Source organism: Akebia trifoliata, unplaced genomic scaffold, assembly GCF_017979445.1.
Source record: "Akebia trifoliata isolate Shusen 1 unplaced genomic scaffold, ASM1797944v1 Contig00917, whole genome shotgun sequence".
NCBI lineage: Eukaryota > Viridiplantae > Streptophyta > Magnoliopsida > Ranunculales > Lardizabalaceae > Akebia > Akebia trifoliata.
This window is the reverse complement of record NW_028237333.1, coordinates 13,422-32,309: the sequence shown is the minus strand read 5'-3', so window position 1 is coordinate 32,309 and position 18,888 is coordinate 13,422. Positions and strand designations below refer to the sequence as shown.

Sequence of the window (18,888 nt, the reverse complement as noted above, 5' to 3'; positions counted from 1 at the left end):
ATGTTATCTTTCGATATTGAGAAGTTAAGAGCTGATACTTGATTCATATTGACCTTTATAGTGTTTGAGGGCTCGATGTGATGAAAGAATGTCTCAGCTACCTGATGGGCAGAAATAAACATTCCATGATTAACTTCAACTTTCCCATAAAGTTCAAACATGGAGGAACCGACCATGTCCTCGTTTGGGATGATTCCATTTTGGTCATCGTTGACAAATCCAAGCAAGAAATCATTTTCCTCACTATCAGTATAGTTCTTTAAGTTATTTTGCTGATTTCTTTCCCCTACAATAAAAAATTGAGTGATAAAAAAATTGGTAACATGAGGAAAGAAGATAAAAGAGTGATATAAAAATAAAAAAAAAGCATACCTTCAATGTCTTGTTCCTTCTTTTTTTGAAAATTTGAAATATCTTCTATAGGAATCATCTTGTATTCTTCAAACATGCTCTGATCCAAGACATAAATTTCACTTAGAAAATTAAAAACTATATTCAGAATTTATTGTAGATATCGAGTATTAAAATGATTTGAGTCCATAGAAGAAATGAATTTAAATAAAATTGAACAAAAACATGATTCGTTTAGCATACATTGAATTTTTCGGAGAAGGCTTTGACATCTATTGTTGATGATATTTAAATAAATAAAAAGAAAGGACATTATTGTATAGATTTCTATATGTACACGATATTAGTTTAATGCAAACCAACTCATGAATGGGAGGTTAGGGCATTTTGAAAATTTCAAATTAGAAAGACTTTTTAATAGAAATTCATTCATGAGTTAAGATGAATTGGGTTATCATTTCTGCACAATAATTAGAGGGCCGGGATCTGTAGACTCGTGCAAAAATGATTCATTAAGAAATATGAACTCCTGACCATATATGTAAACATGACTGGCCGACATAAAACACATTTCCCTGAAATTCAGCACTCATCCCCGAGATAAAACCCGATGGTTGGATTTCGTGTTTCACAATCTGGATTTGGATTTATTTTTTCTTTGAGAGTTATTTTCATGAGTTCACAGATCCATCCCGATCCCAATTTAACATATATTCATGCAACGTCCTCTTTTTAAAATAATAAAACTGTCCTAAATAATAATAATATTATAAATTGATAGAATTTTATTTATTTATTTATTTTTGACAAGTAGACTATAAAAACTCTAAAATCACAAAGTTGGTTGGTAGGAATGGTTTAAAACCCATAATGTCAATGCTCGAATCAAATGGCTTGAAAGCACCAATCGGGATAAATTGAGAGTGCAGGTCTACCAAATATGGGTCAAAATTATTTTGGGTCAGTGTACTTTAAAGTCCTCCATGCAATATGCTTGGGAGAAATGGGGTTAGTTGGCTACTAAATTTAATATCTTAGAATCCAAAATAAAAGTTTCTGTAATGCTTGTTTGTTTAATTGCTTGTGTGTGTGTGTGTGTTTTTTTTTTTTTTTGTTCTAGGGCTGTTAATGGATTGGGTTCGTATTGGGTCAATTTGGTACCAACTAGATAAGGATTGGAATGAATCCGATAACTATCAGATCAAGCTTTAACGGATTGGATTTTATTAGATCTCAATTAGGGGTGTTCAAAAATCCGGAACCGGTATCAGACCAACCTAGACCAGTTTTATTGACACAGAAATCGGACCGGAACAGATAACATACCCGGACCATGACCACCCAATCCTCATAGATTTGGTTTCAGGTTAGATGTCTAAAACCAGACCGAACCCAGAACCAGACCAATAATAACGCAAAAACTTGGAATTCGGACCGAAACCCTTAACCCGATAGTGACACGATATTTGACCCGTGTTGTACCACTCCAACGGTGTTGAGACCATTCTGACATTTACAAAAAATAAAATAAAATAAACCATGGGAGTCGTGACACAGTGTCTGACTCAATTTTATGAAAAAAAAAAATACAAATTTTTTTTACAGATTTTGACGGATTTCGGGTCAAAACCTAGGCCGGTTTGAACCCGATTTCATGGGTTTGGGGTGGGGTTGGGTTCACCTTCAGATCGGTTCAGGTTTTGGTTTACCCCCAAATTGAACCAAAACCTGGTAAACCACTTTCTATCCATTTGAACACCCCTAATCTCAATATAAAAATCCAAACCAGGTCCTGTAACAATCGGATCAAGTTCGGATTGGACCAAACCCAATTCGATACACAAAAGATAAATAAACTTCATATATTTAAATAAATATATAATACAACTTATATAATTAAGATAATTTCTAACATTTTATCGGATAGGGACATGGTCAATCCAGATTTGATCCAATAAGATATCAAATCGATCCTTATCGAAGTCTAAATCATCTAGCCAGACCTGAAGTTATCAAATCGGACCTGATTTGATTTCGGGTCTAATCCGATCCATTGACAGCCCTGTGTTTTTGTTATCAAATTTATGGAAAAGAATTACCAGTTTCACATATTTTTCTTTCCAAATTGGCACTCTTGGAAAGAAAAATAGCACTCTTTTACTTGATATCTTACCTTTTCTAGATCTTTGTTTGACATTCCCATGCCTCGCAGGTTCTCTTCTATCTCTTCAGTCTTGAACTCCTCTTCAAAATCATTGATATCTACAAATCTGGTTTGTTCTAACCCCCATGGTTTCTCTATAGATATAGAGGAACCGATGTCACCAAGATGAAGATGTTGAGGTTCTTCAATTCCTTCTATTTGCGTAAATTCATCGAAAAAATTAGAATAATTTTCATTCCATGCATCTTGAAAATTTGATTGATTTATAGGTTCTTGAGATGCAGAAGCAACTGAAAGGATTTCTTGAAAAATGTCTCCCCCATTTGTATTTTCGTGCAAGTATTCAACTTGCGGCAATTTTGAATCTATGAAATCAATTTGAGGAAATTCCTCCACCTCCAATGGTGGTAGTGAGAGCTGATGCTGCAATCTTGCAAACTCTAGTGCTCTATCGACCTGTCAACCAGTCTAAGTATGTCAAGATATGATAATATTAGTTAAATGAATCATGTTCATTTACTTAAATTATTTTTTAAGTCATGTATTAGTGTCATCATATTTACTCTTACTGTACGCTGAGTTCATATTTTCCTCCACTCTAGGATGTGTCATACACAACGTGAAAAAAGCTTATATTTGATGGCCAAAGGCTGCCGAATTTCATAAAATTTGATGGACTAAGGCGTCAAATTTTATATTGTCAAGTTTTTTTTTTTTTTCGATAGACCAAAACCGTTAAATTAATGGAGGATGGGAGAAATTTGGTGGTTCTAAGCCGTCGAATTGGGGATCATCAAAAAGTTCAACAGCCATAGGCTGTCAAATTTTGCTTTCTAAAATTTGTGGGCTTTGGTTGTCGAATTTTCTTGTCAAAATTTTCAGTTTTCATATAGTGATACCCCGTTAAGGCCCGTGACTCTCATATATTCATAGTTCTCCCCCTCTCCGAAAGATCATTCTTTCAGAGTAGTTGGTTGGTTAACATGGTATTAGAGCTCATATTAGGTCACGGGTTCAATTCTTTCCACCCTTATGGGTGAGGGAGAGTCTTGAATGCATATTTTCCTCTACTTTTTGGTGTGTTATACCCCAGTTAATTAAGCTTGTGACCCTCTTATATTCATAGTTCTCCTCCTTCCTAAAAGATCGGTCTTTAAAAATAGTTGGTTGGTTAACACTTACTACCTCAATTTACGTCCTTATAATATGAAATATTACCTTAGAAGGGACACAGGTCCTGTTGGCATTACTTGCAAATGTCGGTATTGAGGGTCCAAAGGCCTCTTCTGATAAGTATTGCATCCACTCTACATCTTGTGTTCCATTAATATCGAATGGCACTCCTTGAATGAAGTTTGACGAGCACATTTTTGATGAGAACATATAACCCGAATTCTCCAAATTTTCACCTCTTCCCTCCGAAGATAGTTCAATGGCAGATGAGTGATTATTTGAGGCCCATTGGTATTGGTTAATGCAAGTATCATCATATTGCGCTTCGATCTTAGGTACAACTGTGCTCCGCTTGGAAATACGACACAAGGCATATGCATCCTGAAAATTTTGCAATAACAATGTTTGGTTATGAATTTGTATTTTCTCCTCAATCTAATGATAATCTACAAATTTTTTATTTTTTTTATTTTGCCTTAGAAAGCAAGAAGAGTTTTATGAAAAACCAAAAGAAAAAAAGGTATACAAATAAAGGGGTCATTGCCCCCACTTAAGTTCTTCTAACTCCCAAGGGAGCTCAGATAAAGAATAGAAAACCTACAATTGTTAACAATTCATACAAGAAAGAAGGGTGTTAGAGTTCAAGTACCTCAACCAATTTCATCAAAACATAAGGGTGCTTCATTTGTACCTCGTTCGATAATTATTTGTACATAAAATATCAAAATACAAGGTGGAACTTTGCATGAAGTCTAAGCTCTAGACCTCATTCAATTCAATGGTTCTCACCTGGTAGATCTTCTGTTCATGGATTACAACAGGAACGCCATTAATTAAAAGATTTTTAAATCGATTACCACTCTGACATAACCCTCCTTTGTATGAGCTTTGGAATGGCAATGCACTTTAAAGGGGACTCTAAATTGCTATCTAGAATACTCCTACTCCTATGAAAATTTGTATGGTTGTAAAGAAATGATTTTCTTTTAGTAAAGTCATTTTTTATCAAAAAATTGTTCCTTGGAAAATAGATTTTCACATACATATGTTGGCCTTTGATTACTACTAGGAAAATGTCAAAAAAAAGAGCTGATTTTCAGTTATTATGGAGTGGAGACAATTGATAACGTTAGGATGTTATTTTTCTGACAAGGAAATTATCTTGGGATGTTAGATCGAAGAATGTTTTGTTGTTGCCAAGATGGAAAAAATCATTTCTTTGAAAAAAAAAATGATTTTTCATGAAAATGCACAATCACACAGTCATGCACATCGCCTTTTTCCCGGGAAAATCAAAATTTTCCACTGATTTTGCATATTACCCCCTAATAATAAACCCATGCCGTCTTTATTCCTCAAAGCCTTATTCCAAAGATCTGGTGTCTACTAAATGAATCTTATTTCTCCATTCCACTATATTCCTAATTCTCACAAAAATCAAACATGAGAAGTAGGCAAATTTTGAATTTTGACATTGTAAGCTTTGTGGTTTAAGTTTCTAATTTCATCTTTCAATAGTAGTTTGATTCAAGAAAATGGTTCCATAATAGAGAAAACAATAAGAAATACAAGAGTAGCACCTGTAAGCCCCAGGCAGTTTCACATTCTTTCTCGTCGAGCCGATACTCATGCATGACCCAACCGGTCCTAGCACCGTGAGGTGCTCGTCCTCTATAGTAGACTAAGGTCTTCTTCATCCCGACTGAACGTAACTGCGAATTCACCTTTCGATCCTTACCCGTGGCCTTCCAATAACCAGCTTGAGTTGCACGGTTAGTCCTCGACCCATTTGGGTACTTTCGATCTCGTGGGCTAAAGAAATACCACTCATGGTCTTTGCTTGGTAAGAATGATTTCTCTGTAACATTAAATAGTTCAGTAAATTGTTAGAATAATCACAATGACTCCATGACGTGACAAGTTCGGATATTGGAGATCTGCAAATCTCAGGATACATGATTGCACTTCTACACATAAAAAAAGTGTATCCGGAGGCATACAGATCTACAACTCCCAAACTTGTCCATGTCATGGAGTCATTCGAGTATGCCACCTAGTGAGTCATATTATCAGGATTCATATTATTATATCCTTGAGATGACGAGCAATTGGACTTAGGATCCAATAGTATGAACTCGTGGGCAAAGCCCTGGTTGCCTTTAGATGTACTCGTTCTAACAACAAAGCACTTCTATCAAAGAAAAGAATATTGAAATTAAGAAAAGATAGCTAGGCATAGGGTTCACAATTATAAAATAAGATGTCTTCAATTAATCCTCTTCAAATGCCTAAAATAATTGTGCTTTACCTTCTATTTTATTCAATCTTTTGTCTTTACCGACAAAATACCATTTTGGGTTCTTCTAAAACATTATTTATTAGATTAAAAAATAAAATAGAATAACTAGGCATAGGGTTCAAATTTATAAAATAAGATATTTTCAATTAATCTTTTCAAATTAAAAGCCTAAAATAATATGTACCTTCTATTTTATTCAATGTTTTGTCTTTGTCCACAAAAATACCCTTTTTGGTTCTTCTACAACACTATTAGATCAAATGACACGTCCTTTGTTGAGAAAGAGATGATTTTTCCTAGATGAAATAAAATATTTGATTCAGTTATTTTGAAAAAAAATGTGTTCTTATATTTTATATGAGTTTTATTATTATTATTAATTATTAATTATTATTATTAAATAGATTGTGAAATGGGTTGGTGAGAGCAGATTTGAACATGGTAGGAAGCTACCTCCTACATGAAATGGGTTGATAATGAAGAATGACTCAAGAAAACACATGATCCTTACCTTATAAACATGAAATTCAATGGTTGGGACTTTTAACTATGTTGGAAGATTATACATACCTTGAACATAATTATCCCAATCATTAGATTTCATATTGGGTGAATTACAATTTCGTGAGCTGAAGTGGACAAATTTACTATTCCGGCCCATTGTTCATTTTAACTATCAAAACGTGAAAGGTAACAACTTCGCAGGTTTAAAATGACTCGCTAAAAACCAACGAAACCTGCGAGATAATAACTTTTTAAACTTGCGAAATTGTCACTTTAAACCTACGAATTCATCACAGTTCACATTTTGGTAATTAAAATGAAAATTGTGTCAGAATCATACATTCATCAAAAGTTGATCACATTTTCGTAAATATCTCTTTCATATATACATGATCATAATCATGTGTTTTTTCCATGAATTTTTCTTTATGAGTCACTAGAACCTGACCCTTTATAAAAATTTCACACAATTAGTGAAGTAGAATGAATCAGGATAAAGTATGATGCCCCGTTCCGATTCATATTGAATAGGAACAGCCTACTATACTGTAACGTTTTGGTTGGAGTTTAAAACACATCGGGCTTCAAACACCAAGCCTTTTTCTGCATAGTACACAGTCCAATGTGTTTAATCTCAAACCCAAACGTGCCCTGTAGACACCATATATTGTTATAAGAACGAGACACCAAATCATGATTCAAATAAAATAAGGCCTTGATTTTAAATAGAATGGGATGAAAAAACAGGATTGGTTCTACTAACCTCAAATTGTTAGGATAAGACTATGTTGATAAATTGATAATAATGATTTTCATATTTGATATATTTTTTCTTTTCAAAGTTGTTTTGCAATGTGTCAAACCAGTTGAGCTAGGACATGAAATTGAAAACATGAACTAAACATGTTGAGCTTGATTAATAATCGACGACTAGATTGATGATGATAAAGATGAAGATGGATACCTGGTAATTCCCAAGGCTCGCATTTATAGAGATCGACTTCAGGGATGATTTCAAGCTCAATCTTATGCCCATTGATCTTTCTCTTTAGATAGTAAATAATAAGTTCTTCGTCGGTTGGATGAAATCGGAAACCTGGAGGCAAAGTTACAGGTGCCATTACTCTACTGTTAAGTAGGTTCTTATTCTTCTTCTTCTAGTCTTAAAAACTTGAATAGAAGATGAAGGTCAGCCTAGACTCCAAAATAGAACAAATAAACCAGCCTTTAATTTGGTATCACCAACTCTCCACTCTACAATTAATTTACAAAACCCTGAAATAGTAAAACAAAAAACCCAGTTAAGCAAACAAGCTACAAATCAATTATTATTATTTTTTTATTTATAAATAAGATCATTATCACACCAAGAAAGAGAGAGAGAGAGAGAGACCTTGTTAGAAGAAGGTGTAAATGAAAGGAGATTGAGGAAGAAGAGGTTGGGATTTGATTTATTTGAGGGACTTATAAGATACAAAAAGAAGAATTTTGCTACCTTTTCCTCTTTAGTTTTTTTATTGTTTTTTTTCCCACTTTTGATGCCTGTTTTCTTTTCTTTCAAGCTCTCTCTCTTCTAAAATATCCCATACTTCATGTCTCGTTCTTTCTTAGAACCTGATGCCACGTGGTAAACAGTCTAACGTGAAATACCGGTAATGCATCGAATGAAGATTAGCCACGTGGTATATATTCTTAAGTTAGTTAGGAGGGTCGAAGGAGGGAAAGAAAAATACAGAAAGATAAATAAAGAGACGGGGTTGGTCCTGCCTGGCTTGCTTACTCTGTGAGTTATCTTGTGGCGGCCTTGTGTTTTCACATGCGTCTGCCATCAGCTCGTCTTGATATGGAGTCCCAATTGATATAAAGTCCTGATGATATGATTTGCCAGGTGGCATATTCAATCGGCTCTATGACGTAAACAAGTTCTGGAACCTTAGATCTGTATGCCTCGGGGTACATGGTTTTCTCGGGTTACACTTTTTTTTGGGAAGTGCAATCATGTATCCCGAGACATACAGATCCACGACACCCGAACTTATCACATCATGGAGTCGATTGAGTATGCCACCTTGCAAGTCATATTATCACGAATCATTGATATATAATTTGTGTCGTGATAATATGACTCGTCAGGTGGCATACTCAATCGACTCCCTTATGTGATGAGTTCGGGAACCGTAGATTTGTATGCCTCGGGATACATGATTCCACTTCCTCATAAAAATGTATCCCGAGACATACAAATCTACAGTTCCCGAACTTGTCCACATCAAGGAGTCAATTGAGTATGCCACCTAGAAAGTCATATTATCAAGACTCAAATTTTTTTTTATTTTAGGTGGGAGCAACTAGTTGCATACCACCAAGCACAAATTGCACCTCTCATGGACTTAACACTATGGCTGCACTCCCCAAAAAACAAAAATAAAAAGAAAAAATTACTCAAAGGACTGTGGAAGAGGTTTCCTTTCTAAGTAGTCCCTATTTTTTGGGTTATAGCTGTTTCTTAAATGTCCCTCAACCTCAACTCACATTATAATTTTTTTGAAATATCCAAATTATCCTTTTTCTCATCTTCTTCACATGTGTATGTTTTCCAACAGCGGTTGCAACCATTTCCAATGATTTTTATCGCAACCAATGAATGAAAATGGTATACTTCTAATTTTTAACATTTGCACGTGTTTTTAATTATTTTGACGATTTATAACAAAAAATGAAGAACAATGTTGAGATTCCAAAAATTTTATACAATGTTGAGCTCATCGCTTTTTATTTATTGTCGAGCTCACTACTTTTTATAGTCAAGTTCGACATTTCTTATTGTTGAATTCAAACTTTGTTTAAATGTTGAACTCGATAATAAAAAGTGATGAGCTCAACAATAAAAATGTTAAACTTGACAATAAAAAATGGTGAACTCGACATTTTCAATGTGATCCGTATTTTTGCTTTTATTCCTTTTTATTTATTATGATATTGGATAGATCTTCTCGAAACACTTAAAATGCATACATTATAGCTATGAGATAGACAATTGGATCAAAAGTTACGATGAAATCTTCAAAAAAATTAGAATTTCAACTTTGTTCTTTATTTTTTGCAGCAAATTTAGATTGGCCACTACACCAATTTGATGTGAAGAATTCATTTCTCCATGGGTATTTAGAAGAAGAAGTTTTAATGGACATTCCGCCTGGGTACTCGACAACTCTAGAAGATAAAGTAGTATGCAAGCTACAAAAGGCCTTGTACGGGTTAAAACAATCACCCTGTGCATGGTTTAGTCGATTAACTACAACTATGAAAAAATGTGGCTTTCAGCAAAGTAACTCAGACCATACCCTTTTCCTAAAGCACCAATCTGGAAAAGTGACAGTGCTAATTGTTTATGTAGATGACATGATCATTACAGGTGATGACAAAGAAGAAATCTCCAAGCTTCAAGAGCAATTGTTAGCTGAGTTTGAGATGAAGAACTTAGGGGGACTCAAGTTTTTTCTAGGAATCGAAGTATCCAGATCAAAACAAGGCATATTTTTATCTCAAAGAAAATATGTCTTAGACTTGTTAGTTGAAGTGGGGTTGCTAGAATGTAAACCAGCCGAGACTCCCATTGTCCAAAATCATCAACTTGGGATATATGCCGATCAAGTGCCCACGGACAAAGAGAGATACCAAAGGATAATTGGTAAGCTTATTTATTTGTCACATACCCGACCAGACATTGCTTACGTCATAAGTATAGTGAGCCAATTCATGCACTGCCCAGGTGAAGCTCATATGAATGCAGTAACTAGAATCCTTTGATATTTAAAGTTCTCTCCTGGGAAAGGACTAATGTTCACAAAAAATGGTCATTTGAACGTTGATAGATACACCGATGCAGATTGGGCAGGAAATATTTCAGATAGGAAGTCAACTTCAGGCTACTTCACCTTCGTAGGAAGTAATCTCGTCTCGTGGAGGAGCAAGAAACAAAAAGTTGTTGCATTATCTAGTGCTAAAGCAGAATTTCGGGGTATGGCCAAGGGTGTGTGCAAACTTCTTTGGCTAATAAGGCTATTAACGGAAATAGGCTTTGCTCCCAGCTTAGAAATGAACCTATTTTGCGACAATAAGGCAGCCATTGACATATCTCATAATCCTATCCAACATGATTAGACTAAGCACGTTGAGGTCAATCGGCACTTCATTAAACAAAATCTTGAAGAGAAAATCATTCGGTTCCCATTTGTCAAGTCAGAAGACCAGCTAGCAGATGTACTCACGAAAGCCTTATACAGCAGAAATTTCTACATCTCACTTGACAAGTTGGGCATTAGAGACATCTATGCACTAACTTGAGGGGGAGTGTTGGCATGAGTTGTACTCTATAGAAGGATCAAATCAAATCAGATTATTTATAGAAAATATTTCTTTGTAAAATCCCTTACTTAAAGGGTTAACCATGATTATAGCCTTAGATCAAGTATTTCTCAAAATAGCTTCCTATGTATCTACAAATACCTTTGTACTCTGCTATTGGAATACAAGAAAAATAGAAACTTTTGACAGTAATCGATTGAACACTACTTGAAAACGAATCTTCTATTCAGAAGCGAAATGTTCCTGGATATTCTTGTTTCTATTGGACCATTTTTATCAATATGCGTCAGGATCCTGATTCATGGATATTTCAATTTGAGAAATAAGAGAATAAAACCATGAAGATAGCGATAACTTTTTGGTTGGATAGTACCAATACGCATTCTGGTGGTCTTGGAATGAGAAGAGACAATAAGGGCTTGTGTTGTAGATGATTCCTCAAGGGTTGTTTGTGTATCAATAATATCAAGATTTGGCGAATCCCCATTAGCTGGAGTGTTAGGATCCGGTTCACATGTGGTTGAGGTGAGACAAACCACAATAGAAATATCAAAGGACTCATCAATTGGTGGTGTGATGTTGGGCAGCTCATCTGGTACTGGTACCATGACAATTAGATCTGGTGTTGTGGCAACTAGTTTAGGCATATCTAATGGTGAATAAGAAGGGCATTGAGATGACACTACTGTGAAACATTTGCAAAGATTCTTACCTCCCTCTTGAAACATATTAGAGTTGCAAAGAATTTATGGGTTAGCATATAGAAATTGTGATTTATAAAAATAGATTTCGGGAAAGATAAACAAATCCTATAGAAAGAAAGAGGCACCAAAACCCATTGTGATGTGGACTGTATCTAATGAAAATAAATGGATACGACATTGGGGCAAAAAAAATTTGCATAATATTTTAGTTAAGGGAAACAACGACATCCAAATACCTTAATCATCAAGTAATCTGGTTCCTTATGGTAGAGAGCCTAAAAAGGAGATTGCATGTCAAACATTTTAAAGGATAATGGATTTATGATATAAACAACAACTAAAAATAACTGAATCCACAAATTTTGTGGTGCATTACTTTATATCATCATAGTTACATCAATTTTTACAATATGACGTTTTCTCTTGGCAACTCCATTTCGTTCTTGGGCTCCTAGGCAACATATTTGTAGAAGAATCCCAAATGCTCATTGGTTTTTGAAGGTGATTGACGAAAATTCTCCCCCTCCAACACATTGTTGGAAACTCAAAAAATACTTGAAGAATTTAGAATTTTTTTTTATGGGATACAGTCATGTAAACTTTGTGCAATCATCTTCAAATATGACATAATATAGACACCCCATTTTTGCATTCACCTGATTAATCAACTCGTCAAACCGATCGCAATGATTCTCAATGATGGATGATTATTTCAAGGCTTTATTTGTTACTAGATATATTTTAGAAATCCGGATAAGGTATCTCAAACTAATAAAATTGTAGAAACCACGCTAAGCTAGAAAAATATAACCCCAAAAACATAGAGATGATCATTTTTTAGACAAAAAGAAGCTTTACGATAGAAATCACTGAAAAATGACCAAATTACCAAAATACCCCTAATATCAAAACATCCCTAGAGCCTACATTACGCTTAGAAAAATCCTTTCAAACACATAAAACAACAAATCGAAATCAAATAGATTATTTTGCAAATTTTCACAAATTTTGATAAAATTACGAAAATGCCCTTCATAAAGTTCACGACCATTTCGTACAAAAAATTTCATAAATGACACAAACCAATATTCTCATTAAGTTCCTTATGAAAAATTGATTTCAAAATATCGTGGAACATTGAAAAACGACTTAAAACGCAAAAAGTCCTCTCCGAGGGCAAAACGATAATTTTATAATTTTAATAATTAAAAATTCTGAAATTAATAATTAAAACATTAATTAATGTAAAGTAAAATCCTAACTAAAATTAAGTCAATCAAGTGAGACTTAAGTCAAAATTCTAAAATCAAGTCAATCAAGTAAGACTTAAGTCAAAACCCTAAATTCTAGTCAATCAAATAAGATTTAAGTCAAAATCCTAAATTCTAGTCAATCAAGTGAGACTTAAGTCGAAACCCTAGTCAATCTAATAAGATCAAAGTCAAACTATCTAAAAGAAACATAATTAAACTCTAAAACTATCTAAAAGAAATATAATTTAACTTTAACTCTATCTAAAAAGCACCTAAAAAAATCTATAACTAGGGACCTTTACAACCTATTTTCGTAGGTCAAAATAAGCCCTAGAAAAAGTAAATCAAAACGTCTCCCTAGCCTTCTCCAAACCCTAATTTTGAATTACTAAATCCTTACCTAACACCCAAACCTCAATTTTTACTCAAAAAACATCCAAAGACCCTTCTAAAACATTCAAAAATTCATAAAAAAAAAAGTCAGAAAACACTCAAATTTAGGAAGAAGATACTTCATCTTGGAGATCAAAAGCGGATTCAATGATGGAAACGAAGCGAGGAATCTCTTCGCAAGCTTTGAGGGAACCATCGTTACGATCATCAAGGCAAACTTTTTTTTTAATTTTTAATTTTATTTATTTAGGTCTTTTAGCAATGTAGTTTTATTTGGATAAAGTAGAAATCGGCGTTTGCCAGGCGGAGTTGGTGCCTAACACCTTCGAACCCCGTAACGTGATCCCCGGATCCGTATTTTATTTTGTAGATTAGTGTTATTTACCTTTTAGAGTCAATGTTCGGTTCTTAGACCGTAATAACTAAGTGGTAACTCCCAAACCACAAAAATCAAAAGCAGATCTGCGCACTCTGCAGATCGAGGGTGCTTTCAGTGGTGACTCCACTGGGGATTTTCTTTGAGTATCAAACTTGAAAAGCCCCAAGTATGAGAACATTGCCAAAATGACCTAGTTTTTTTTTTTATTTTTTTATTTTTTAGTTTTGATTTATTTTTTAATTGTTTGTTTATCGGTTTATTTTTGTTTTTATTATTCTTGTTGGTTCAATTATTGATCATTTGTTTGGACTTTGAATATTTGGTTTTGGCTTGTTATTTTCTATGGTTCAATCAAGGGTCATTTGGAATGACCCTAAATAATGCAAGATTTCAAGAAGTTAATTAAAGATGGAATGATGATCGTTGAATCGTGAAGTTTTTTTATTGGGCATAGTTGTTCGTCCTTTGGCAATATTTTTTTTAGGCATATGTCCATTGGTAGTAAAAAAAAAAATTAGATAAAAAAATGATTTTTTATTTTTCATCTCTTCTCAAATAAATTATTTGTGAGTGATGTGGTAAGAAATAAAAAAAATTACCTTTTTTAATGTTGTTTGTGATGAAGGGAGGATTCCAAAAAATATATATATATATTCAAAAAAAATATTTTTTTTACGTGGTGTGCCGATAATAGAAAACATTTTTTTATTGTTTTTATCTACTTCTCCAATGGAAAAAAAGAAAAAACAGCAATTTAAAAAACGTTTCTACTCTCTCTCTCTTTATGCTCTTTCTCCCTCTCAATCTAAATCAATTATAAAAGAAAAAAAAAATCATTTTCTCTCTTGGTGATTTTGAAGAAACCAAGTTCTGATTTCAAAGAAGTTTAATTAACTTCGTTTTTGTCTGAAAAAATCGTGGGATTCATTTAAAAAAAAAAAAAAACCAACCCAACCCCATGTTCAATTTGGTGTTTGGAGAAAAGGGAGGACTTGGATCGATTTTTGGTCGACTTCTCTCTCAACTAGATGATTCCCACAGCTGAAAAAAAAAAAAGAAAAAACTTAAAATTGCTGGAGATGATTTTGTCTCTCACAAAGGGTTGGAACATTTGTAGTTTTTTCTTAAAGATTGGAGAGCACAAGACGTAGTGGTGATGAACAGTGGCTTGACGAAGATGCTGGTTTTGATGCAGGATGATTTCACACCATCCGTGTGGGAGACGATAGGTGATTCCATTAACTTATCTCGTGTGAAACGAAATCATGTTTTTCTAAAAAAAAAAACAAAAAGAGAAGGGTTCTATGGCAGCCCTCTCTGCGCCCGAAATAACGATTTTGTTGAGAGTCGTTATGGCCACACCTATTTTTATTAGTGCTACATGGATTTATGTTTTTGTAAAAGAAAAAATTCAAGTATTTCACTTTTGAGCCAATGTTGCTGCCAGCAATATTAAAAAAGGAAAAGAAAAGTTGAAATATTCTAGTGTTGGTAGCATGTTGTGGCAGCTAACAATCAAAGAAAGTATTTTTTTTTTTTTTAAATAAACGAGTTTGAGTGTTGCTGGCAGCAACATAAAAGAAAAAAAAAAAAAAGCTTTGTTTCATAACTTTTTCAGAAAAATTGGGAATAGGCTAGCCTTGATAGTTTAGTAAGATTTCTTTCTTACCAAGGGGAGACCGAGTTATTTATGTCAAGTTGAATCGGTGTTGAAGCAGTTGTGATGGATTTAGAACTAATTTTTCGTTTGTTCTTATTTCTGTTTCTTGCCACTCTTTCTTGAATTTTAGCTCAAGAACCTACAAGTGCAACAGTTATAGTAGGGGTTGTTTACAAATGAAAGATAGGGGCAATAGTGATGTTTGGCTTGAATACATTTTATGAAAAAAAAATAAAAAAAATTCAAAAAAGTTATGTAAATTATATGTGCTGTTAGCAACCTCAATAGTAAAAAAAATTGAGATGGAATCCACTTTATGGGTTATGCTTTCATGACTAACTTAGTAAGATATTAAATCTTACTAAGTGTCATTTGGTCCCTTGGGATTATCAAATTAAAAATCCAATACCACTATTTCTATATTTCATGGAAAATCTCCGATTTAAAAGAAAAATTTAGAAAAAAAAAAAAAAAAAACTATTTTGATCACGGGTATAAAAAAATGGATGGTTACGATCTCCCAAATTTATTCAGTGGCGAAAATTAACTTTTATATTTCTAAAATCTCAGAATTTTGTGTGTTATAACCATGTGCCATCGGGCCATCGGATCATGTGTTTGGAATTTTGACCTCTCCACGTGGCATCCAAGAGCATGGTCTAATGTTGGACAAAATTTTAAGAATATTTAAAAAAAAGAAAAACAAATTTAAAGAAAATTCTTAAAAATTAATCTTCATTTTGATTTTAAATTTGATTTTGTAGCCACTACAAAATATGTGGTATTTAGAGGCAGTTTTAAACTGCCACCAATTTCGACTAAACCGCCTCCAATATATTTAAGGGCGGTTTAGTCAAACCGCCCACTATAATGGTGTCGCTGATTCCTTTTAGTGGCCAACTAAAGGCGGTTTTAAAACCGCCTCTAAATAATGATTTAAGGGCATTTTTTTATATTTTTAGAGGCTATTTGAAAATCGCCTCTAATAATAATAATTTAATGGCGGTTTAAAAATCGCCTCTAAAAAATATGAATTAAGGGCGGTTCTTATATTTTAGAGACTATTTGAAAACCGCCTCTAATAATAATAATTTAAAGGCAGTTTTAAAACCGCCTCTAAATATTATTATTTAAGGGTGATTTTTATATTTTAGAGGCAATTTGAAAACCGCCCTTAATAACAAATTAGTTTAAAAAAAAAAAAAAAAAACAACATTAGAGGCAGTTCAAAACCGCCTCTAATGTTGTAAAAAAAATTAATAAAATATTTATTCCAAATATGCAATTATATAAAGAAAAAGTGCTGCTATTGGCACTACAAATTTCACTTATCACTTGTTTATAAAAAGATACCACAACCTGTAAATGAATATTTTACCAAACATAAACTACAATCTACCAAATATGCATCTACGAAATCAAAAAACAAATTACGCATTCACGAATATTTTCACTATAAAAAAAGAGACAACTCTATGAATTATAAACAAATGTGATATGTTTATTGGATTTAGTGTGCACTTGAAGCCAATCATCTCTCATACTCCACCCCATCTCCATGCTCACTCTAGCAAAATAAAATGGTAAAGTCATAAATCATGTGCAACAAAAACATACGTTAGAATCTGTCGTTTACAATGATCTCATGGATGGCGTCACTGACAGTTTGATCCTCAGATCAAACAAGTAGCTTCATTGCTACCTGCTTGGGTCCATCTATCCCGAATGATAACCAAACGAGAACCTTAACGTTGCCTACAAACACACCGGACAAAAGGCATGAATGACCTAAAATTACACGGGACAACTTCAATGCACTGTATGGTACAAAACAAGTTCATAATTCAAAATAGAGATCAATGTGCCAAAGATTTCTCAGAGAACAGGAGATGTCACTGGGAGAAGAATCTCCATAGCTCTATGATTACCTCTTGCAGCAGCAACATGTATTGGATTTAGGCCATCCTGTGGTGGAAAAATACGAACAAAATGAACAAGATTAATCAAAGATATTCCTACAAATCATAATGTTATAAAAACACAACCCACCCCTTTTGGTATTTCTTAACAGATACACAGATTAAAAGAAATGAAAAAGCTCAAAGTTCAGAGTTTAAAAACAGCTATAACACCAAAAGTATATCAATTGCTGATTCACAGGCTCCCCCTATATTATAACCAATATATATCAGCCAAACTCTATGAAATAACCAAAGACTATGGCTTAAATCACAACAATAATCTGCGAAATTAGATTTTAACATAAAGCATTATTTACATGAGAATGGAAGATTGTCAAGTACTCTAGCAACAATGACAACCCCATCCTATATGCATATGGTCAAAGAAATTTTTTTGCACTTTTTATAGAAGATTTAAATTTATTTTCATTTCTACTAGCTATTTTCCTGATCCTATATATAATTCACAACGAGGTCGTCACTTTCACTGATATTTCCAATAGGGCCACAGCAATCCATTGATTTATTAGACCACACCTGTGTAAATTAAAACTTCTATATGAATGATGGAAATATAGAGGAAGTATTTGGTACATTTTTGTTCCCAAACTAGAATAACATCCCAAAAGAAACAAATTATTGGCCTCACACGGTAACAATTGCATATAAATGTATCAGGGCTGATTTTTCACTTGCAAGCCATGCATGTATTGTGGCAATTACTAGTAATTATGCATAAGTTTTCTAATTTTATCCCCTACATAACAAACAATTATCAACATTCAAAACATTTTTGAGTTTTTGCACGAAGGTACCACTTTGATTTTACGACTGCTACTCATGCAGAGGAGAATGACAATGTAAAAAGAGAAATATAGCCATAATGCTCTAAAATTACATTAATAAACAAAAAACATAAATATATCTGGCAGTGTCTAAATGAAACTGGTTTAGACAATGAGTCTTCTCATCTAAACTAAAAAGCCCATATTTGCAAACCGACAGTATTTGTCGTCGCTATATGTTTTACCGACAGACTTTGTAAGTCTGTCGGTAAATGATATTTTGTGAAAAAAAAAATTCAAAATGCCAGCCCAGCCCTACCCCCACCCCACTGTAAATTAAATTCTCTCCTCAAATTCAAACGCCTCCAGGAGCTAATGCACTGTTATCCCCAAACACATAAAACAAGCTATGCTAATGCACTGTTGTCCCCAATCTTAACATGGATTCTCTGGTTCATAACGCTATAAACCAATCTTAGATAATAGAAAAATAAGCACTTTTCTATGAATAAAGATAAAATATAATACCCTAAATATAAATGCATATATGAATGTATGGTACCATAAATAAAATACAGATAATGTAATATACTATAAGCTTGCAATAGTAAGCTTATCATATTCACAATGTTCCAAGAAGCTTGTATTGACTATAACCAAACATTACAGGTGAATACTTAGATTTTAAGGTTATCTAAGCAGACACCTAAAAAGCCAAGTGTTTGCCTCACCTATATAACCTAAGTTCCATAAAAAAAGCAGTCACCTTTGACAACACAGTTTCTTTTTATAAGCAAGCATGTTTAGTGGTTAGGTTAGTCATTAGTATGTGAAGGCAGGCATTGAACCCAGGTCGTGGTATCAACCCTCACATACTTAAACCAACTTTGCAAG

At 33.6% G+C, this 18,888-nt stretch overlaps 1 protein-coding gene across 1 annotated transcript; it reads right to left on the bottom strand.

Moving 5' to 3' along the window:
* Positions 1–8: 8 nt before the first annotated feature.
* LOC147380859 (NAC domain-containing protein 54-like) lies at positions 9–7,982 on the bottom strand (the record flags this gene model as incomplete). Its single annotated transcript, XM_086431154.1, has 7 exons — positions 7,885–7,982; positions 7,456–7,766; positions 5,269–5,546; positions 3,734–4,069; positions 2,525–2,971; positions 373–451; positions 9–286 (listed from the first exon to the last, which is right to left on the bottom strand). Coding segments are annotated over exons 2-7 (1,575 nt in total), but the record flags the coding sequence as incomplete, so codon positions are not given.
* Between the last annotated feature and the right edge of the window lie 10,906 nt (positions 7,983–18,888).